Source organism: Pleurodeles waltl, chromosome 3_1 (assembly GCF_031143425.1).
Source record: "Pleurodeles waltl isolate 20211129_DDA chromosome 3_1, aPleWal1.hap1.20221129, whole genome shotgun sequence".
Lineage (NCBI taxonomy): Eukaryota > Metazoa > Chordata > Amphibia > Caudata > Salamandridae > Pleurodeles > Pleurodeles waltl.
The window spans coordinates 8,519,139-8,542,228 of NC_090440.1; the positions used below are offsets into that span (position 1 = coordinate 8,519,139).

Consider the following 23,090-nt stretch of genomic DNA (forward strand, 5'->3'; position numbering starts at 1 on the left):
CCACATGAGGCAAAAACAGGCTGCGATACCACACACAAAGGAAGGCATCTTGCTTCTTCACAAAGAGAGCAAAACCACACTTGCGTGGAAAGGAGTAAAATGAGACAAAACAAGCTCTCTACTGCAGGAGAGAAGGACACACAACATTTTTAGGAGGTGTGAGATGGAGACTGAAAACATTTCAAGCTGATTTAAATAACTTGTTTACTAAGAAATCAAGCACCGCAGCAGCTCGCAATGGCGATGGCTGAAGTTACTATCTGTAAGCAAGGAACGAGCTGTGAAACAGAAAAGGGACAGGTATTTCCAATCTTTTCTTCAGAGCTAAATGTTAGCCATCTTGAAATTATGTTTTTTAACCTACTCCTCACTAGAGCTCCACAACAGCTTGGAGCCTGCAGAAATAGACACCAAACTTCCCCCCCTTCTACAGCAAAGTGGAAGTCTAGCAAAATTCTGATGTATAGATTTCATTATCAAAAATAATTTATGTAATTTGTGTTTCAAATAAAAGGCTTTATGAAAAATCACTTTGTTGGAAAATCGACATTAGGCAGATGCTTGTATAGTTCAAGTAACTTGAAGCCTGCACCTTGCCAAATTCAGCTCTGAAACAGAAAAAATATACTATTTTAGCCAGTGCTCCATGATAGGAAACAAAAAAGGAGATACAAAGAGGAAGGATTGGCCATTAACGAGCAAGTATTTCTAAAGGACACTGATATAGAAGAATGAAAAGTAATGGGCGGACCCGAAGCCCACAAAGTATACACAACAGGTCTCTAAGTGACAGCGCAAGTGCTGTCTAGGCTGGACCTAATGAAAAGCTGAAGACTTTTACTGGAATAGGCAGTGTTTCTCACACTCACGTGAATCCGGGAACGTCATCACCTGAAAATGGTACAGACAGAGAGGAAAAACTGGAAGGATCAAATATTTGTGAGCGGAAAAGGGGACTGACTAATCCGCCCAGGCACAGAGTGTGGCAGCCAATCCACGCCAGGAGCGTACCCACTGGTGGTGCAGCAAGTGCAGTGGCACAGGGCCCCAGAGTTCAGAGGGGCCCATTGAGAGGCCCATTAAACTCTGATAATAGCTGTATTTTACTAGCCCAACAGCAGTCAGAGGGGCCGGTCCCAGGGCATCCTTGCTATGCTACTGACCCATGCATGTGCATGAGATGTGTGTGCCCCAGTGCATGTGTGTACATGTGCCCAGTGTGTAAGTGAATGTGTGTGCACTTTCTATGAGTGTAGGTGCCCAATGGGGCCGGATATGTATGTGTGTGCATTGCACACCTGAGCACACATTACTGTACTATCCCCATTTCACCATCTCGTGACCTCAACCATTGACCAGTGTTTTCTGTTTCCAGGCAGTAACATCACCTTCCGGGCCAGGGTGAAGGCCGAGAACCTGCTGAAGAAACCTGTCGTGAAATGGTTCAAGGGCAAGTGGATGGACTTATCCAGCAAAATCGGCAAACACCTGCAGCTGCAGGAGACCTACGACAGGAACACCAAGGTAATGACCGGGGATCTGACAGAGACCTGCGACAGGAACACCAAGGTAATGAACAGGGGTCTGACAGAGACCTGCGACAGGAAAACCAAGGCAATGACTGGGGGTCTGACAGAGACCTATGACAGGAACATCAAAGTAATGACAAGGGGTCTGGCAGAGACCTATGACAGTAACACCAAGGAAATGGCCAAGGGTCTGAGAAAGACCTACGACAGTAACACCAAGGCAATGACGGGGTCTGACAGAGACCCACAACAGAAACACCAAGGCAATGACCGGGGTCTGACAGAGACCTATGACAGGAACACCAAAGAAATGGCCAAGGGTCTGAGAGAGACCTACAACAGTAACACCAAGGCAATGACGGGGTCTGACAGAGACCTACAACAGAAACACCAAGGCAATGACGGGGTCTGACAGAGACCTACAACAGAAACACCAAGGCAATGACCGGGGTCTGACAGAGACCTATGACAGGAACACCAAGGAAATGGCCAAGGGTCTGAGAGAGACCTACAACAGTAACACCAAGGCAATGACGGGGTCTGACAGAGACCTACAACAGTAACACCAAGGCAATGACGGGGTCTGACAGAGACCTACAACAGAAACACCAAGGCAATGACCGGGGTCTGACAGAGACCTATGACAGGAACACCAAGGAAATGACTGGAAGTTTGACAGGGACCTATGACAGGATCACCAGGGTAGTGTCCAAGGGTCTGACAGATATACGATAGGAACACATAGGTAATGACCAGGTGTCCTACAGCGACTTACGACAGGAGCAACAAGGTAATGACCGGGGGTCTGACAGAGACCTATGGCAGGAGCAGTGAGGTATTGATAGGGTGGGGCTCTGACAGGGGCAAAAACCTAAAGCTCCCGGAGACCTACAACAGGAACAGCAGGGTAGTGATTGGTGGATTTGATAGGGCAAACACCTGCAGTACTAATGGAAGGGTGTCTTACACAAGCCTGACCAGTGACGTCATGATGGGAGAGGGTCTGACTCACTCACATGGGTAAATCCTGTTATGGTGTGCCAATACCAACCACTCCCTCACTCACAGGGGTAGATCCTGATAAGACCCAGCCGCTCCCTCACTCACATGGGTATATCCTGATAAAACCCAGTCACTCCCTCACTCACTTGGGTATATCCTGATAAGACCCAGCCGCTCCCTCACTCACATGGGTATATCCTGATAAGACCCAGCTGCTCCCTCACTCACATGGGTATATCCTGATAAGACCCAGCAACTCCCTCACTCACATGGGTAAATCCTGTTATGGTGTGCCAACACCAACCACTCCCTCACTCACAGGGGTATATCCATATAAGGCCCAGCCACTCCCTCACTCACATGAGTATATCCTGATGAGGCCCAGTCACTCCCTCACTCACATAGGTATTCCCTGGTAAGACCCAGCCGCTCCCTCACCCACATGGGTATATCCTGATAAGACTCAGCCTCTCCCACACTCACAGCGGTAACCCTTGATAAGAATATGCCACTCCCTCACTCCCATGAGTTTAACCATTTAAGACCCACCCACTCCTTTGCTCACCTGGGTATATTCTGATAAGACCCAGCCACTCCCTCACTCACATGGGTATAACCGTATGAGAGAACCCACTCCCTCACTCACATGGGTATACCCTGATAGGACTCAGGTACTCCCTCACTCACATAGGTATTCCCTGGTAAGACCCAGCCTCTGTCTCACTCACATGAGTAAATCCTGATAAGACTCAGCCACTCCCTCACTCACATAGGTATTCCCTGGTAAGAATAACCCACTCCCTCACTCACATGGGTTTAACCGTTTAAGACCCACCCACTCCCTTGCTCACCTGGGTATATCCTGATAAGACCCACCCATTCCCTTGCTCACCTGGTCACTGCCTCACATCCATTTAAGTAGACCTTTTATAAAGTTTGCTTGAGATCAGTGACATAAGAATGAACATTTCAGTGATGCAGTATCACTTTGAAAATAAAGTATAGAGCTACCAAGAATCACCCTCAGGTGCTTCAGTCACACTGGCTTCACCCGTATGCAGCGCCCCAGGGGTGTTTCTGCCTGATTTTGAGTTTTGATGGGGAAATATTTTGTTTAATGCCTAGTAATGTTCTTCAAAGTTTACAGATTTTCTCCCAGCAAGTGTGAGCAATTAGAATTTTCCCCCAAAGTAAGGCTGCACAGACAGTGTCCACGTCTAGTCTCTCTAAGATACCAATTGTGGGATCCCAGTATGTCACTGAGGTGTGGATACTTAATATCGATGGTAGACTATCGATGGTGCTTAATATCGAAATCGTAGTATAAATGATTCCACAATGGAAGTTTAGAATATCTTTGGTATGTATATTGTTTTTCTTTTTCCAACATTAATGTAGAAGTGTTCAATATCTTTACTATGGGTCTTTTTTAATATTAATTTTGCGTTTTTGTTACTAATGTTTATTCAATAAAGTTTAAATGCTTTTATATTTTTGCTTTACTGGGTGTTTTTTATTTTTTAGTTTAATTATTTTAAATTTTAATTAAAGTTGTAAATATTAAGTTTTTCAGGTTTTTGAGTTTTGGACGGGTATTCAGTGGCTAGTTTTTTTAATTTGTGCTTTTAGTTTTTTATTTATTAAAAATATTAACATATTCTTTATATTTTCAACTCGATTTTTTAAAAATATTTGAGTTTATTGCTTTTTTAATTGTTGGGTGTTGGGTTATTTAGGGTTTTGGACAGGGAGTGTTCTAAAATTATTTTTCAATATACTTGAATTTGTTTGAATTTTAATATTATTTGGCATTGTTTTATCTTATATTTAAATATGTTGTTTCGTTTATGTTTTGTGTACTTGAATTTTTTAGGTTTTTCAAGTAGATAGTTTTTAAAACAAAAAATGTTTTCAATATTTCTAATGTTTTTGGTTAAAACGATTTAAAACATTTTTTAGTGTTTTAAGAAAAAATATTTTGTTGAGGAATTTTCTTTTTTAAAATAACTTTTAACATTTTTGTATTTAAGAAAAACATTTGTATTTAATTGTTTTAAAATAAAAATATATATTTTGTGAATAGTAACTGTATTGATATCTGACAAAAATGTACATTAATATATATTTTGTGAAAAGTAATGGGTGGACCTGAAGCCCACAAAGTATACACAACAGGTCGCAAAGTGACAGCGCAAGTGCTGTCTAGGCTGGACCTAATGAAAAGCTGGATACTTACTTTTGTGAAAAGTAATGGGCGGACCTGAAGCCCACAAAATATACATTGCCAGATATCAATACAGTTACTATTTTTATAATTATATTACTTTCGTAGAGTTCTTAAAATAGTATTATTTTGTTAATTTTTAACTTAGTAGGTAATACATTTCTAATACATACATTTTTGCAGTTATGTAAAGTTTTCTTTATTCTTGATTAGTTTGGAGTGACTATTGCAAATCTGACGAATCCACAGTCCAATGCCTTCCCAATTTTTGCTAAGTTTGGAACACAAACATTAAATCTGAACCCTGAGAGTCCAACATTTTCTGCTATTTAGTTTCATTTGGAGTGGAAATGGTAAATCTGACCCTTCACCCCTTCATCCCAGAGTTGAATGCTTTCCACAATGTTGCTTAGTTTGAAGTAAATCTGAACACACCTCCCACCCCAACGCAGCATCCAATGCTTTCGCTAGTGTCAAGGGAATAGTAAATCTGACCGTACCAGAGTACGAGCCCCCCAGGTTTGTTTCATTTGGAGTGAAAACAGTAAATCTGACACCATTCTCCCCTCCCGCCAATTCTTTCCACTATGCTGCTCATTTCGAGGTGAGAATAGTCTACTTGCCCCTTCCCCAACTCCAACGCTTCCCCCAGTGTTTCTTGCTGTTGACTGGGAATAGTAACTCTGTAAGGATCCAACACTTTCACCAAGGTTGGGTAGTTTAAAGTGCGAAAAGTAAATCTGCCCCGCCCAACCCGCCCCAGAGTTTTGAGTGGGGATAATAAATCTGACCCCCTGGACCTACACGAATATCACTTAATTGTTTAATATTTAAATACATTCATATGTATTTTATATGTTTTCATAGTTATATGTAATTATTTTGGGAAGATAATTAAAAAGTAGATTTATTTTCAGAGAAATACATATTTATAAAAAGATTTATATTTTCCTAAATGAAGTACGTTTTCTAAATCAAATATTTTGTTAATCTGGAAGCTATATTATTGTTTCATTTATTATAATTCAAAGTACATATTTTATAAAGGTTATTTTGAAATAAATTCATTTGAACTGCATAAAATATAGTTTTAAACAGTGGTGGAACCTTTTAAAAATTAGAATCCATTTTATTTAATTTTGTAAGAATGAATGTTCTAGATTTTTAATCTATATTGTGCTTTTCAATAATTTTGTTATTTTTAATGTTGGAGGGCACTGACATTCAGGCAGCATCAGGCTATGGAGGGCACAGAAGAAACAGATTAGAGATCCAATCTCTTCTCCCTCCTTCACAAACACCAAAAACTGAGAAGTGTAAAAACGAAAACCCCCACCAGGCTTACATTTGTTTGTAGGTGAGTGAAAGGGAATGCTAGAGGGCAAATAGGGAACTGTTTCAATGTCCTTTTTTTAATCTAGTGTTAGCAAGACCTTCTGATTTTACTACAAATGTATATTTGATGTGATTATAGGGGCTTTCATCCAGTCCCCTTCATCTATTGGTCTGCTGTTGTGTCACTCACATTTTTATTCCACCTACTCCAGCATGCAACAAGGGGCAATGGGTCAGCCCACTTCAGCCATTGGCTAATGTAAGGAAATGCCTTCCTTGGCATGGTTACCCCTTGACGTTTTGCCTTTTGTTGATGCTAAGTTATGATTGAAAGTGTGCTGTGACCCTGCTAACCAGGCTCCAGCACCAGTGTTCTTTCTTTAAACTGTACCTTTCTTCCCACAATTGGCACAGCCCTGGCACACAGATAAGTCCCTTGTAAATGGTACCCCCGGTACCAAGGGCCCTGTGGCCAGGGAAGGTCCCTAAGGGCTGCAACATGTCTTATGCCACCCTGGGGACCCCTCACTCAGCACATGTACACTGCCTCACAGCTTGTGTGTGCTGGTGGGGAGAAAATGACTAAGTTGACATGGCACTCCCCTCAGAGTGCCATGCCCACCTCACACTGCCTGTGGCATAGGTAAGTCACCCCTCTAGCAGGCCTTACAGCCCTAATGCATGGTGCACTATGCCACAGATGAGGGCATATGTGCATGAGCACTATGGGCCTCATTCTGACCCCGGCGGTCCTTGACCGCCGGGGCCAGGGTCGGCGGGAGCACCGCCAACAGGCTGGCGGTGCCCCGCAGGGCATTCGGACCGCGGCGGTTTGGCCGCGGTCAGAAGAGGAAAACCGGCGGTCTCCCGCCGGTTTTCCGCTGCCCTGCTGAATCCTCCATGACGGCGCAGCTTGCTGCGCCGCCATGGGGATTCAGACACCCCATACCGCCATCCTGTTCCTGGCGGTTCGCCCGCCAGGAACAGGATGGCGGTATGGGGTGTCGTGGGGCCCTGGGGGCCCCTGCAGTGCCCATGCCAATGGCATGGGCACTGCAGGGGCCCCCGTAAGAGGGCCCCACAAATAATTTCAGTGTCTGCTGTGCAGACACTGAAATTCGCGACAGGTGCAACTGCACCCGTCGCACCTTCCCACTCCGCCGGCTCCATTCGGAGCCGGCTTCCTCGTGGGAAGGGGTTTCCCGCTGGGCTGGCGGGCGGCCTCCTGGCGGTCGCCCGCCAGCCCAGCAGGAAACACAGACTAACCGCAGCGGTCTTCTGACCGCGGTGCGGTATTCTGGAGGGGGGAACTCTGGCGGGCGGCCTCCGCCGCCCGCCAGAGTTAGAATGACCCCCTATGTCCTTACAGTGTCTAAGCAAAACCTTAGGCATTGTAAGTGCAGGGTAGCCATAAGGAGTATATGCTCTGGGAGTTTACTCCACAGTTCCATAATGGCTACACTGAAATCTGGGAAGTTTGGTATCAAACGTCTCAGCACAATAAATGCACACTGATGCTAGTGTGGGATGTATTGTAAAATGCACCCAGAGGGCATCTTAGAGATGCCCCCTGAATACCAGTCCAACTCCTAGTGCTAGGCTGACCAGTTTCTGCCAGACATGTTGCTGGCCACATGGGGAGAGTGCCTTTGTTACTCAGTGGCCAGGAACGAAGCCTGTACTGGGTGGAGGTGCTTCTCACCTCCCCCTGCAGGAACTGTAACACCTGGCGGTGAGCCTCAAAGAATCATGCCTTTTGTTACAGCACCCTAGGGCATCCCAGCTTGTAGAGATGCCCGCCCCTCCAGCCACTGCCCCCCACTTTTGGCAGTAAGGCAGGAGAGGATAATGAGAAAAACAAGGAGGAATCACCCACCAGTCAGGACAGCCCCTAAGGTGACCTGAGCTGAGGTGACCCCTGCCTTTAGAAATCCTCCATCTTGAGTTTGGAGGATTCGCCCAATTGGATTAGGGATGTGCCCCTCTCCTCTTAGGGAGGAGGCACAAAGAGGGTGTAGCCACCCTCCAGGACAGTAGCCATGGGCTACTGCCCTCCTGACCTAAACACAACCCTAAATCTAGTATTTAGGGGCGACCCAGAACCCAGGAAATCAGATTCCTGCAACCTACAACAGGAAGGACTGCTGACCTGGAAGCACTGCAGAGACGACGGAGACAACAACTGACTTGGCCCCAGCCCTCCCGGCCTGTCTCCAGACTCAAAGAACCTGCACAGCAACGCATTCGACAGGAACCAGGGACCTCTGAAGACTCAGAGGACTGCCCTGAACCCGAAGGACCAAGAAACTCCAGAGAACAGCGGCACTGTTCAACAACAGCAACATCTTTGCAACAAAGAAGCAACTTTTAAAGAACTCACTGTTCCCACCAGAAGCGTGAGACTTCACACTCTGCACCCGACGCCCCCAGCTCGAGATCCAGAGAACTAACACCGCAGCGAGGACTCCCAGGTGACTACCACTTCGTGAGTAACCTGAGACGACCCCCCTGCACCCCCACAGCGACGCCTGCAGAGAGGATCCAGAGGCTCCCCCTAACTGCGACTGCCTGGTAACAAGGAACCCGACGCCTGGACCCAGCAATGCACCTGCAGCCCCCAGGACCAGAAGGAACCAACCTCCAGTGCAGGATTGACCAGCAGGCGGCCCTCTGCCTAGCCCAGTTGGTGGCTGGCCCGAGAAGCCCCCCTGTGCCCTGCCTGCATCGCCTAAGTGACCTCCGGGTCCCTCCATTGCTTTCTATAGCAAACCCGACGCCAACTTTGCACACTGCACCCTGCCGCCCCTGTGCTGCTGAAGGTGTGTTTTGTCTGCCTGTTTGTGTCCCCCCCAGTCCTCTACAAAAAAAATCAGGTCTGCTCCCCGAGGATGCGGGTACTTACCTGCCAGCAGACCAGAACCGGAGCACCCCTCTTCTCCATAGGCGCCTGTGTGTTTTGTGCCCTCCTTTGACCTCTGCACCTGACCGGCCCTGTGTTGCTGGTGTGGTGACTTTGGGGTTGCCTTGAACCCCCAACGGTGGGCTGCCCATGCCCAGGAGACTGAACTTGTAAGTGCTTTACTTACCTCAGAAGCTTAACCATACTTGCCTCCCCCAGGAACTGTTGATTTTTGCAGTGTCCACTTTTAAAATAGCTTATTGCCATTTTAACCTATACTGTGTGTACTACTGCTTTAATTCAAAGTTCCTTACTTATCTGTGATTATATGACGGAACACCAAATTAAAAACAACTACTAACCTTAACAACGAGGTCGGAACACCGACCTCGTCCTTACTACTAATGATTTTACCACGAATGCCTTAACAACGATATTTCGTTGTAAAGGCATTCCTGATAAAATCATTAGCAATAGGCACCATTCACCCTACATCCCTCACCCCACCCCCCCAACCCCACCCCAAAACCTAAAACCCCCTGACCCCCCACCCACTCCCCAAAACCAAAAACGCCCCACCCCCCCAACCCCACCCTAAAACCTAAAACCCCCTGACCCCCACCCACTCCCCACAACCAAAACGCCCCACCCCCCCAACCCCACCCCAAAACCTAAAACCCCCTGACCCCCCACCCACTCCCCAAAACCAAAAATGCCCCACCCCCCAACCCCACCCCAAAACCTAAAACCCCCTAACCCCCCACCCCCTCCCCAAAACCAAAAACGCCCCACCCCCCCAACCCCACCCCAAAACCTAAACCCACCACTTACCTTCGCCAACTCCCTTCTTTGTACCTTAACCACGCATGTTCGTTGTTCAGAACATACGTAGTTAAGGCACAAAAATACGAAGTCGTGGTTAAAAAAAGCGTTGTTACGCTTTCGTTAACCACGACTTTCGTAATAAAAAAGTCGTAAAAAAGGATGTTTCCCCTTATCTGTGTGTAGTACCTTGCATTTTATGTATTTACTTCGAATCTTGAATCTTGTGGTTCTAAAAGAAATTAAGAAAATATATTTTTCTATACAAAAACTATTGGCCTGGAGTTAAGTCTTTGAGTGTGTGTTCCTCATTTAGGGCCAGATGTAGCAAAGGATGTGCGCGTCGCAAACGGCGAAAATCGCCGTTTGCGAGGCGCAAATGCCTCTTTGCTATGCAGAAATGCATATTGCGAGTCGGGACCGACTCGCAATATGCATTTCAGAATCGCAAATAGGAAGGGGTGTTCCCTTCCTATTTGCGATTCGGAGTGGCATGCAATACCATTTGCGACCGCATATGCGGTCGCAAATGGTATCGCAGTTACCATCCACTTCAAGTGGATGGTAACCCACTCGCAAATTGGGAGGGGTCCCCATAGGACCCCTTCCTCTTTGCAAATGGACCCAAAACAATTTTTTCAGGGCAGGTAGTGGTCCAAGGGACCACTACCTGCCCTGAAAAAATACAGAAACTAAAGGTTTCGTTTTTTTTTTTAAGTGCAGCTCGTTTTCCTTTAAGGAAAACGGGCTACACTTAAAAAAAACAACTGCTTTATTGATAAAGCAGTCACGAACACGGAGGTCTGCTGACGACAGCAGGCCTCCATGTTTGCGAGTGCCTAGACTCGCTATGGGGCCGCAATTTGCGACCCACCTCATGAATATTAATGAGGTGGGTCATTGCGACCCCATAGCGAGTCGCAGACGGTGTCTGAGACACCGTTCTGCATTGGAAATTGCGACTTGCAATTTGCGAGTCGCTCCGACTCGCAAATTGCAAGTCGCAATTTCCAACTTTGCTACATCTGGCCCTTAATTCCTTAATGCTTAACACTACCCTCTGATAAGCCTACTGCTCGACCGCACTACCACAAAATAGAGCATTAGAATGATCTAATTTTGCCACTATCAACCTCTAACGGGAACACTTGGACTCTGTACACAATATCTCTCACTTTGAGATAGTATATACAGAGCCAACTTCCTACAGCCAACCACTGTGAGGGACAGTATTCTGCCCGTTCACAAGGAACGCATTCTCACATGAAGTAGTTCCCTTCAATGGCATGGCAATATGTGCTTTTTGAGACACAATACAAATCTTGTGCTGCAACAGAGAATCAGTGTCATTCCTTTAAGGTGTTTTAAAGTGACTTCTTGGTCCTAACTGGCTGGTCAGGATTTGGTTGACTGACAGCTGTCAGTCAATTAAAGTAACGGTTCTGACAGGATCCCAGTGCAGGACCTGCAAACCGCAGGTGCATTCCACGCTGTCAGGCAGGATGCACGGTGGCCCATGTGTCCGTGGCATCAGTGTAGTCATTGTTAACGCAGTGCACATGCGCAGTGTGCTCTGCAAGGTTCCGCACATGACTACTGAGAAGTCACTATGGTAGGCCCGTACATGCCTGGTGGCTGTACGGGCACACTGTGAGCCAACACAAGGTCTGGTGCCAGACTGGGCAGTGCTTAATTTGAGCCAGTCGTTTCAGGTGCTCGACACAGGCCCTTAATTGTTAGCACGAGCACTCATGATAGTCGGCCACATGGTGGCGCTGTATGTCTACTTTAAAGATAAGCAAAACAACAGCTGTTTATTAATTCAATATGATTCAGAAATGACTAATACATGCCGCCAGAGCTATTCTTATAGTTTGGGGACCTGGAATAGGCTGAATTGTCTCACTTGTGGGAGTGTCACGGTCAGTAGTTGTGTTGGTAGTGTTATTGGCAGTGTTGGCAGGGACAGAGGATGGTACAAGCTGCTGTGACCTCCTGGCATGGGCCCTGACACTTCTCTTTTTACAAATAAGGCACTGGGTCTGTGGTAATTGGTGGGGTTAGAGACTGGATGTCACCTCAGGCTCCCATGTTGCCAGAAGGTTCTGTGGTTTCTTGAGAACAGACGTCTGAGACAGGGATTGTGTGAGATAGACTAGGCTTCTGGGTGACCCACTGTTTCCATTCCACATACACATCCCACCTACCAACACAAGCACCACAACATGTGTGTCCCCTCCTGCTCAGGTCTGTGCCAAAAACACACCGCCCATGGAGGGCGACTGATTGTCTGCAGGGCTTCTTGTAACTCAGGGGTGTAGCTTCCATTGGTGCAGCAGGTGCAGTGGCACCGGGGCCCAGAGGCCTGAGGAGCCCACTGAACATCTTGTTACTCAGGGGCGCAGCTTCCATTAGTGCAACAGGTGCAGTGGCACCGGGCCCCAGAGGCCTGAGAGGTCACTTAACCCTGATCACTGCTGTGTTTTCAGATTTCAGACAGCAGCCAGGGGGTTCATTCCCTTCCTTGCACTAGGGCCCACGACACACTGGCTGCACCACCGCTGTTACTGCCTCCTCCTGGCTCACTCACGCCTGCCCATCCTCCTTCTGACCCTTTCTCTTTACCTCTGCCTCCCCAGGTGTACACCTTCGAGATACACATCATCAAAGCCAAGACCACCTACGCTGGGGGGTACCGGTGTGAGGTGTCCAGCAAGGACAAGTTTGACAGCACCAACTTTAACCTCAATGTCAACGGTAGGTGGAGTATTGAGAAGGGGTGGGAGCAGGGCATGCTGGGAAATGGGAAACAGGGACGCATGGTAGGGCTGGATCATACCAATGCATGCAGGGAGGGGGTGAGAGCCACAAATGCTAGGATTAGGTGGACACCACGTAATGATGGGGAAAGCTGTATGCAATGGGGGGGGGGTAAGCAACAGGAATGCTGGGATTGGGGCCCTAGAAGATGCCCCGGAATACAAAAGAGAAAGACACGCTGACAGAGGGCTAAGAGAGCAAAGCATGCTGGGAAATGGTAAGAGTAAAGCATGCAAGAGTTCGGATCATACCAGTGCATGCAGGGGTGGGGGTGAGGGCAGAGGGCAGGAATGCCCCAGTTACTCACTGGCAATCTTTTTCGCCCTTAGTCAAAGTGAGGTAATGTTACCTCATGACAGGAACAAACCCAGGGGGATCCTTAACTGCTAGCCCCGCCCACCCCACCTGGGTGTCAACGGTGTCAGTTGCCAAAGGACTTCAGCTGTGGTATACCTCACTTTGTAATCACTGGAACAAGGACACGAGGGGTAATGCCCCGGTTACTTACTGGTAATCTTCAGTACCCTTTTTCCATATCACCCTCATCATGGTTATTATCCCACTCTTCTACCCTCCTATCAGTCCCTTGATGAGGACTTGGAGATATGGGGGATGAACCGAGACTGCCAGCCCCCTTTATGGCACCCACAAGGAACATCAGCCCCCTTTATGGCACCTGCCAGGAGTGCCAGTCCCTTTATGGCACCCGCCAAGAGTGTCAGCTCCCTTTATGGCACCTGCCAGGAGTGTCTTCCCCCTTTATCATTACTGCCAGGAGTGTCAGCCTCATTTGTGGCACCTGCCAGGAGTGTCAGCACCCTTTATCGTTACCACCAAGAGTGTTAGCTCCCTTTATGGCACCCACCAGGTAAGCCAGCACCCTTAATGCACCCTCCAGGAGTGTCAGCCCCCTTTATGGCACCCGCAGGAGTGCCAGCCCCCTTTGTGGCACCCACCAGGAGTAGCAGCCTCCTTTATATTACCTACAGTAGTACCAGACACTTTTATATCATCCACCAGGAGTGCCAGCCTCCTTTATGGCACCAACCAGCAGTGCCGTCCCCCTTCATAGCACCCACCAGGAGTGTCAGCCCCCTCTAAGGCACCCACCAGGAATGCCAGCCCCTTTATGGCACCTGCCAGGAGTGCGATCCCCTTCATGGCACCCACCACGAGTGCCAGCAGTCTTTATGGCTCCCGCCAGAAGTACCAGCCTTCTTTATGGCACCCACCAGTAGTGCCAGCACTCTTAATGACCCTGCCAGGACTGCCAGCCCCCTGGAGTGCCAGCCCCTTTATGGCACCCACCAGGAGTGCCAGCCTCCTTTATGGCACCCACCAGGAGTGCCAGCCTCCTTTATGGCACCCACCAGGAGTGCCAGTCCTCTTTATGGCACACACTAGGAGTGCCAGTCCCTTTTAAGGCACCAAACAGGAGTGCCAGCCCCCAGTATGGCACCTGCCAGGAATGGCACACAGGCGGGGTGGGTGGGGCTAGCAGATAAGGATCCTCCTGTTTTTGTTCCTGCCATGAGGTAACAATTTGACCTGGTTCTGTCAGGGTTCTCTCTAATGGATGCTGGCTCTGTGCACTGCACTGACACCCTATGCTGGAAAAGGGCTTTCCAAAAATGTAAAACAATAAGCACACCCACCACTCGGCCAATCGCCCTCGTCGACACAGTCGTCTTGGACAACATCAGCCTCAATTCTCTCTTGATGTAGCGCACCTTGAGGGGGATAGAATATGTTGGGCCAGGAGAGAGTCTGCTTGGAATCCCAAGAACTCCTTTCGCTGAGAGGACGTCAAAATCGATTTCTGAGTGTTGACAATAAAGCCCAGGTCCTATAGAAGAGAGATCGTCCACTCCAGGAGGGACAGGACCTGGAGGGGACATTGGGCCATGATAAGGATGTCGTCAAGATAAATAATAAGGCAAACACCTCTGGTGTGGAGGAATTCTGCTACAGGACGCATTACTCCTGTGAAGCACCAAGGTGCCGAAGACAGACCAAAAGAAACAACTTTGTATTCGAAGCATTGCCCTCTCCAAAGAAACTGGAGAAAGCAACGATGAGGGGGAAAATAGGGATGGACAGATAAATATCTTTGAGGTCTATGCGAACCATCCAGTCCCCCTTTTGTACGAGGTCCCGCAACAGATGTATGTACTCCATCTTGAAATATCGGTAGACGATCCACTGGTTGAAATCCTTCACATTCAAGACCAGGGGGGAACGCCCCCCTTTTTTGTCTACTATGAAATTGGGCAAGAAACCCCGATTGATGAGGGAAGGATTCTGGCCCCATTGACTAGGAGATCAGTTACTTCTGTGGAGATGAACTCCTAATCTTGAAGGGAAAAATACATAATAGGAGGGGGTGTCTGTTTGGGATGGAGAACTGTAAAACTCCAGCGTGAAGCCCTGAACAGTCTCCAGGACCCAGGCATCCTGTGTAATCTTGTGTCAATTGTGGATAAACATTCCCGTCCTGCCCCCAGAGATACATCTGGAAATTAAATCAATCTCACCTGCCGAATCTTGGTAGGAGGTCTGGATCGCTTTAGCTCTTCCTCTGTGGAATCTGCCTGAAACCCGCTCTTGGACGAGAGGGGTAGAAGGTAGGGGAGGGGGAGTTGGAGTCCTGATAACCTCCCCTGCCTTGATGGTAAAAGCCTCATAGCGGACCTTTATAGAAATTGCGGCCAAATGCTTGCCCACTGAAGCGTCCGGCCCCTAGAAAAAGTGGGTAAAGAACCTTCTTTATAGATCCCTGTGCCTTATCCAGATTTGCGTATGTGGCTTCAAACTTAAAAAGTTTCTTGCGAAACGGTGAACCAAAGAAGAGGCCCTGGGCTAATGGACCGGCCTCCGAAGACACCAGATCCACCAATTTGGGATCCATCATGATGAGGATAGAGTGCCGATGTTCACTTGAAATCACACAGTTGGCATTCCCCAGAAAACAAAGTGCTTGCTGGGCCCAGCCCACTAAATATCAGTATCAAAGGGGCTGCCCGACTCCTGGGCTTGGAATCCTGGTTATAGGATCTTTATAATGAGTCTGCCAATATCTAGAAGTTGTCCTGGCACCCACACCATGCTTGGTCAATACCCTTTTTGGGGTCTTTGGAAAACGACTTAAGAAAGGTAACCAGGGTTGATCTCACTGGTCTCTGTGACCTTAGAGGCAAATTCAGGCCTGGGACATTCCGATCTCAGCTGAGATCGGACTTCCTTCTCGAAACCATGATGAATGTGGGATTCCACATAATCCACCACCTCCTGAGGTGGACAATATCTTCGGGGGTCGAAGGTAAGTATCTTGGGAGGTTGGAAAGGTTCCTGCAAGTGGTGCATCTTCTTGGCTCATCTACAAGGGCTGGGATCCTCACCCGGGTCTGAATCATGTCCCGAAGAGAACGAATCAGCTTCCTCCAGGTTGTTGGTGTTGGGATCTGAGCTGTCACAGTCATGGTCTTGCGCCAGCGAGCGGACAAAACTTTCAAAATCTGCAGTATGAGGATTAGAGGCGTCCTTAGAATCTGAAGTTTTTGAGGAGGTAGAGAGTCCTCCTCAGTGAGAGGCAAGGAAGAAGGGATCCAACACAGGCGCTCAGCAAAACCCATTAGATATTGTTTAATAGGCCTAATGGCTTGGGCCAAGGCTTTGTTAATTGTATGTCGCATCTCAGAGTCAAGTGTGTAGACAAGGTCATGCTCAAAAGACCCTCCAGGGTCGTCATAATAGCAAGACTCTGATGTTTCCTCTCCATAGTGGGCCATGATGGTACTCAACTGTAAAAGATACAATGCAGCTCAAAGAAAAAAATGTTTCAGGCAGAAGGAGTTAAAAAGAGACTCCAGAAGTTGTTAGAACGTGGAGGGAGCACTGACTGGAGAGGCTTAATTTAGGCAAAGCCTAATATAAATTATCACAACGCTATAGCTAATGCTCACAGGGTGTCAAACGGGGAGAAAACTGACTTGGGAGGCCACGTGACACAGAACACCCTTCGCTCCGTGTTCTTCCGCACCTCAGTGTAGCCAGGAGATCAGCCGGCAAGATAGCCCATCTAAGCAGGTGGTCCACTCATAGAAATATAAAGAGGACTGCGCTGCTAGACACGTGCCCTCTCTCCCCGACTCCCGCTCTGCCGAATGAACAGCGCTGCGACTAGCGCTGCGAGAGGAGGTGAATGTACAGGCTCCCAATGCAGGAAAACAAGACACAAGTGTAGCGTCAGGTAGAAGACGAAGAATCGCTCCACCACGGGACGCTGAACCCTTAACTCCTAAGCAGCAATACAGTGAACAGTAATATCATAAGAGTACAATAAGTAAAAGTGACTAACTGGCTGCTGAGCAGCAAAGAAAGGAGTTGTTCACTTCATTACCGTATTACGTAGGGTGGGGATCTCTATGGGTATCGCATGGTTACTGGGATTCAAGGGGATTGTAGTGTTTTGTTTATTTGCTTCTGATTGGCTGCTGAAAATGAAAAGTAAAGAAAGGGAAGCATAATCTGAGCCTTCGGTCCTGACATATAGTTCTGTAGGGAGTATTATAGTTATTACAGTAAAAATGAGGGGACGGTAACCTCTTTCTTTTCTCTCTCTGTCTTCACAGAGGCCAGCAACGCAGGAGAGGTTGACATCCGCTCTGCCTTCAGACGCACGTAAGTCTCCCCTAACCCCAACCCTTCCACGGAAGGGCATGAACACAACATTCTTGATATCACTCAGTGTACTGTGGGCACCGGGTGAGAGGACCCTCGGTGGGCCTGGGCGGACCTATCAGCTTATCCCACAGTGCATGGGTGATTCATACCAAGGAGAGTACAGGGGTCTGCGTGGACATACCATGTCACAGGGTAGCACTGGCATGTGGGCAAGGGCAATACAACTCCTGCATTTCCATTCCAGGTCAGAGGGCAGCACATATGTCTGTGTCGTGACGCATTGTCATGTGTAGTACTTGGGTCTGCATGCACTTTCCATAGGTCTGGTTGTACATACAAGGCCATGGGGAAGTATAGGTGCTGGGCATGTGGTCACGGGCATTGAATCTGTCATGTATATGCTTGGGCGTTGATTCACCAAAATGCTTGGGGTAGTGGAAGAGACATCAGATCTTAAGGCCACCACAGGACGTGACAAAATATGACCCCTGATTTTTTCAGGAATGCATGTCTGTTAGAAATGGGGTCTCTAGTTGGCAGTCGGTTTGCACCCTGTCCAAGTAGGGACCCTCACTCTAGTCAGGAAAAGGGAGATACCCGCTCAGATAACCCCTGCTCACCCCCTTGGTAGCTTGGCACGAGCAGTCAGGCTTATCTCAGAAGCAATGTGTAAAGCATTTGCACATAACACACAGTAAGAAGTGAAAACACTACAAAAGGACACCACACCAATTTTAGAAAAATAGCCAATATTTATCTATATAAAACAAGACCAAATACGATAAGAATCCAAAATACAGTAAGAAAAATATGAATTATGCAAGATTTACTCAAAACTACAGTTCCTGAAGTCAATAGCTCCACCTGGGGCTATCACGTGTCGTGATCAACAAAACCAACAGTTCAGGCCGGCTGCGGCGTCGCAGAACAGCTACGGTGTCGGGAAGACCCGCAAACAGTACCTTGGATTTGCAGGGCGTCGTGATCCTCGCGGTGAGCTCCGGAGAGCGGTGTCGCTGGCGTCGGTTCCGGAGTCGGTTCCGGACTCATCAGGCACTTGAAGTCACGCACCTCGGGGATCGAACTCCGGGCTGATGAAATCGGGTGCGCTGGCGTAAGTGGCGTCAGGGCTGCGGTGCGAATTGGGATGATGCGACGTGCACTGCCCACAGATCACGGTGCAGGCAGCGCCTCGGTGACGGCATCCAGCGGCGTCAGTGAGACCAGGGCTGCGGTGTGAAGCGGGGCGGTGCAATGTGCGGTGTCCACAGGTCACGGTGCAGGCAGCAGCGTTGTTGTTGCGGAAGCGCTGTCGTCGGTAGGCCCAAGCCAGCGGTGCGGGACGGGACAGTGCTTCGTGACCCTCAGGAGCAGTGTCCACAGGCCACGGTGCAGGCAAGGATGCCTGGTGACGACACTGGAGCCGATGGTGCTGGCATCGGTGGACCGGGGCTGCGGCGCAGGACGGGACAGTGCTTCGTGCTCCTCACGAACGGCGTCCACAGGCCACTGTGCAGGCAGTGGCACCGGTGTCAGCAGGAGCGACGTCATCGGGATGCCCAGGCTGCGGTGTGAGCAGGTGACGCCGGAGTGCGGGGCCCACAGGTCGCGGTGAAGTCGTCCGATGACGGCGTCGCTGAGACCAGGATCGCGGTGTGAAGCGGGGCAAAGCAACTCTGTGCGGCGTCAGCAGGTCACGGTGCAGGCCAGCAGTGTTGTTGGCAGCGTCGCAGTAGTTTCCCCTCTCGAACAACACAAAACGCACAGTTCCCAGTGCTGCAGGTCGAGGAAGCTGAAGTCTTTGGTGTCCCTGAGACTTCCAACAGGAGGCAAGCTCTACTTGGAGAATTTTCTCAACACACATCAAAGTTCACCCTTTGCACTCTTTTCAGGCAGAAGCAGCAACTGCAGGCAAGTCCAGCAAAGCAACACAGCAAAGGGACAGTACTCCTCCTTCAGCTCTTCAGCTCTTCTCCTTGCAGAGGTTCCTCTTGATTCCCAAAAGATTCTAAAAGTCTGGGGTTTTGGGTCTTCTTCTTATACCCACTTCTGCCTTTGAATTTTGCAAACTTCAAAGCAAAGTCTCAAGTGTTTGCAAGATCCTTCCTTGTCCAAGCAAGGCCCCAGACACTCACCAGGGGGTCGGAGACGGCATTGTGTGAGGGCAGGCACAGTCCTTTCAGGTGTGAGTGACCACTCCTCCCCTCCCCTCCAGCACAGATGCCTAATCAAGGTATGCAGGCTACACCCCAGCCCCCTTTGTGTCACTGTCTAGAGGAGAGGTGTGAACAGCCCAACAGTCAAGCTGACCCAGATGGGGAATCCACAAACAGGCAGAGTCACAGAATGGATTAAGCAACAAAATGGCTAGTTTCTAAAAGTGGCATTTTCAAACTAACAATCTAAAAACCAACTTCACTAAAAGATGCATTTTTAAATTGTGAGCTCAGAGGGCCTAAGCTCCATATTTTTATCTTCTCTCAAAGAGAATCTGCGCTTTAAGGATATTTAAAGGCAACCCCCATGTTAACCTATGAGAGAGATAGGCCTTGCACAGTGAAAACCGAATTTGGCAGTATTTCACTGTTAGGACATATAAAACACACTAGTATATGTCCTACCTTAAACATACACTGCACCCTGCCCATGGGGCTACCTAGGACCTAACTTAGGGGTGCCTTACATGTAGTAAAAGGGAAGGTTGAGGCCTGGCAAGTGAGTACACTTGCCAAGTCGAATTGGCAGATTAAAACTGCACACACAGACACTGCAGTGGCAGGTCTGAGGCATGGTTACAGGGCTACTAATGTGGGTGGCACAACCAGTGCTGCCGGCCCACTAGTAGCATTAGATTTACATGCCCTGGGCACCTCTAGTGCACTTTACTAGGGACTTACCAGTAAATCAAATATGCCAATCATGGATAAATCAATTAACAGTACTATTTCTATAGGGAGCAGTTGCACTTTAGCACTGATTAGCAGTGGTAAAGTGTGCAGAGACAATAAACCAGAAAAAAACAGACCTAAAAAAATAGGAGGAAGAAGGCAAAAAGTTTGGGGATAACCCTGCAAAAAGGGCCATTTCCAACAATGTCATATGACCGTAGCATCACAACAATTGAGGATTTGCATTGGATAGTATCACAAAGTAACACAAAGTTGCGTTATGCTCTGCTTTGCATTATTATGTATCATGGGGTGTTCCATGGATGACACGTGGGGTCTCCCATGCCCCCACCCATGAGTTTTGACAGAAATCCTTATCTAAAAACATTGGTATACAGGAATTTACAACAAACTCTTATGCCTCCTTGAGCAAGGGGTATTAAGGAGCTTTTTTTAATTTCTTCTTGCTTTTCCAACTTTGCAAGTCCGCTGCATTGTACAGGAGACGTAGAAAGTGGGAAACGCCGTAACCATAGATTTTGTACTTGAAGGGGCCCCTTCCAGTACAACACCTATGCTTCAGAAGATGCACACTCTTTGCACTTTTGCACAAGTATGTGCATTGGCACCTGGCTGCCAAAAGTGCGCCAGTGCACAGGGAGATAAAAAATGCACCATATCTCATTAGATATGGCAAATGTTTCTCTCCCCGTTGACACAAGGGAGTGCAGAAACCTTGGTGCTGTGTGGCCTTGCATCAAAGAATAGTAAATCTGGGCCTCAATCTCGCACAAACTCACCTCCTGTGAGCTAGGCCTTGACAGTGTGTATGGTCAGACTGGTTTAGCAGCCAAGCTGGCATGTCCGTCACCTTCTCAGTATATTTTCTGAAGGTAAAGAGGGGGTTTCTAACCTTTAAAGCTAAAGATAGGACAATCTAGGAAAATAAAAATACTTTTAGAGCTGGTTTAGATATTCACTGAATAAATAAAGCATAATTGTTACTCAAAACAGATGCGATCCTCATGTACCCAGGGGGAAAGCATACAATATCAACACCCAAGAGGGATTCAAGATCTGTTCCTAAGTAGAATAATAATATTAAACTACGAGCAAAAAGTGTGAGTGAGTATGTCGCTCATTTTACATGACGTTTCGCAGAAGAGCCTTCATCAGGGCAACCTTAAAAGACGTTTCATTGTTTCCTAGTTTTATTCTTTAGCACTCTTGAGAGGACAATTGAACTGGCAGTTAGACCAGCAGCCATCAGCCCACAAGGAGTTACGGTAATGCCATAAAACAAGACTAGCAGATATTCACATACTTAAGGAGGAGTCTCAGAGCATGGAAGATGCTGAAGCAATAGAAGATGGAAGAACTCAAGATACATTAACAGGAGCTGGAAGACACACCATGAGTTAAGAAAATATTCCTTTTTAGTGCTGGAATCCATTCTATCAGAAGGTTTTCTAAAATCCTGTTGGGAAATGATGGGGTTTAGGGTTGCTTGTGTGTGATCCATCGTGTCAAGAAGAGATGGCAATAACCTCTTCATGTGAAACTGGGCGGCTAAACCTGAGACACCCGTTTTAGGAACATAAATACCTGTTAGCTCAGAAAAGAAGGAATTAACCCTCTTACACTCGGGATTGCATTTTTATTGTGGTAATATTTGGACAAGAAGAGTGGAAAAGAATCACAGCCCAGAAGGTGTGAGAGCTGTTGTAGGGCCAGGACTGAGGCCTGATTAACAACCTGTCCGACAAGCACATTATCAATGGAGACTGGGCATCAGTAGTGACGTCATTGAGTCTGATGGGATTGGGGCAGACGTTTTCTTTCATTGTGGGAACAGAATGACTAAGAGGACTTGATCATCTGGTAAACTGCAAAAGTGAGAAGAATGTTTCATTCCAGGGAACGTCATGAGAACTGTTTGCAGAAAGAGGCAGATATGTGCACTTCTGACCTCCCAAGGAAGACCTGTCCGAAAGGGGATGTATCTGGAGTTAGGATGTGTGACGCCAGTAGAATAACGGTTATATGTAGGTGGTTTTAGCCCAAAGTAAGTGGAAAAATGACTCACGTCAGTTAATGGTTTCACTTTTAAAATTTGATGCCATGGACATTGTGCATGGAATGGTTTGTACATTAGGCATCGTGGTTGTGTTTTGACACAGCCACACGCAAAATCTAATCTGGTATTTACTAACCCGTGCAAAGCTCGACTTGCGTGGTTTTGCTTGGCCTTGTCGAAGAAAAGTACTGCTGCCTTGCATTACCCTGCATCTGGGAGGAGTTACATGGGTAGAGCAAAGGTGTTCCTGGTTACCCACCCATCTATTCTGCCACAAACCCACAATAACTAAAGCCAGTAAACATGGGTTTGCACCAGAATGGTGCTCCTACGAGAGGCCGGCGCAACAAGGAGAAATATCTTTATATCTCCCACGTCTTCCTCTTTGTATGTAGCTGCTTTATGAAGAACACATACAGAGAAGAATACGCGTCTCAGAATAGAACTATTCTGACCATGACACAGGCACCCTTTAGTCGTGGCACAAGGGCGCCCGTGTTGGTGCTAAGCAGCCAGTAATGCACCAGCTCTAAGAGAGAGCAGAACACCACAATATCTTAGTACATATGGTGCATTACTGCTCCCTCCCTTTGATGCAACACAGTGCAGAAGCTTCCCTTGCTGTGTTGCATCAAAGTTTAGCAAATCTGGCCCTGTGTGTTTTCTGTTGAGAATTAGCTTGATGCCATGTATCTGCGGGATATTAACCGGGTGTTTCATGGGAGGGTTGGTGAGATGCTTGTCTTGTTTGTTTGTGGTCTGTATATTTTTGATCTGTTGTGTAGTTGGCATCAGTTTGATTGGAGTGTTG

At 47.8% G+C, this 23,090-nt stretch overlaps 1 protein-coding gene across 1 annotated transcript in view; it reads left to right on the forward strand.

The window, feature by feature from the left end:
- The window catches only part of MYBPC3 (myosin binding protein C3), a 337,466-nt gene that overhangs the window by 49,088 nt on the left and 265,288 nt on the right, over positions 1-23,090 (forward strand). The window contains exons 5-7 of the mRNA XM_069221629.1: positions 1,376-1,524; positions 12,451-12,568; positions 17,263-17,311. Of these exons, the coding sequence (XP_069077730.1) occupies positions 1,376-1,524; positions 12,451-12,568; positions 17,263-17,311 (316 nt within the window). The remainder of the gene's footprint in view (positions 1-1,375; positions 1,525-12,450; positions 12,569-17,262; positions 17,312-23,090) is intronic.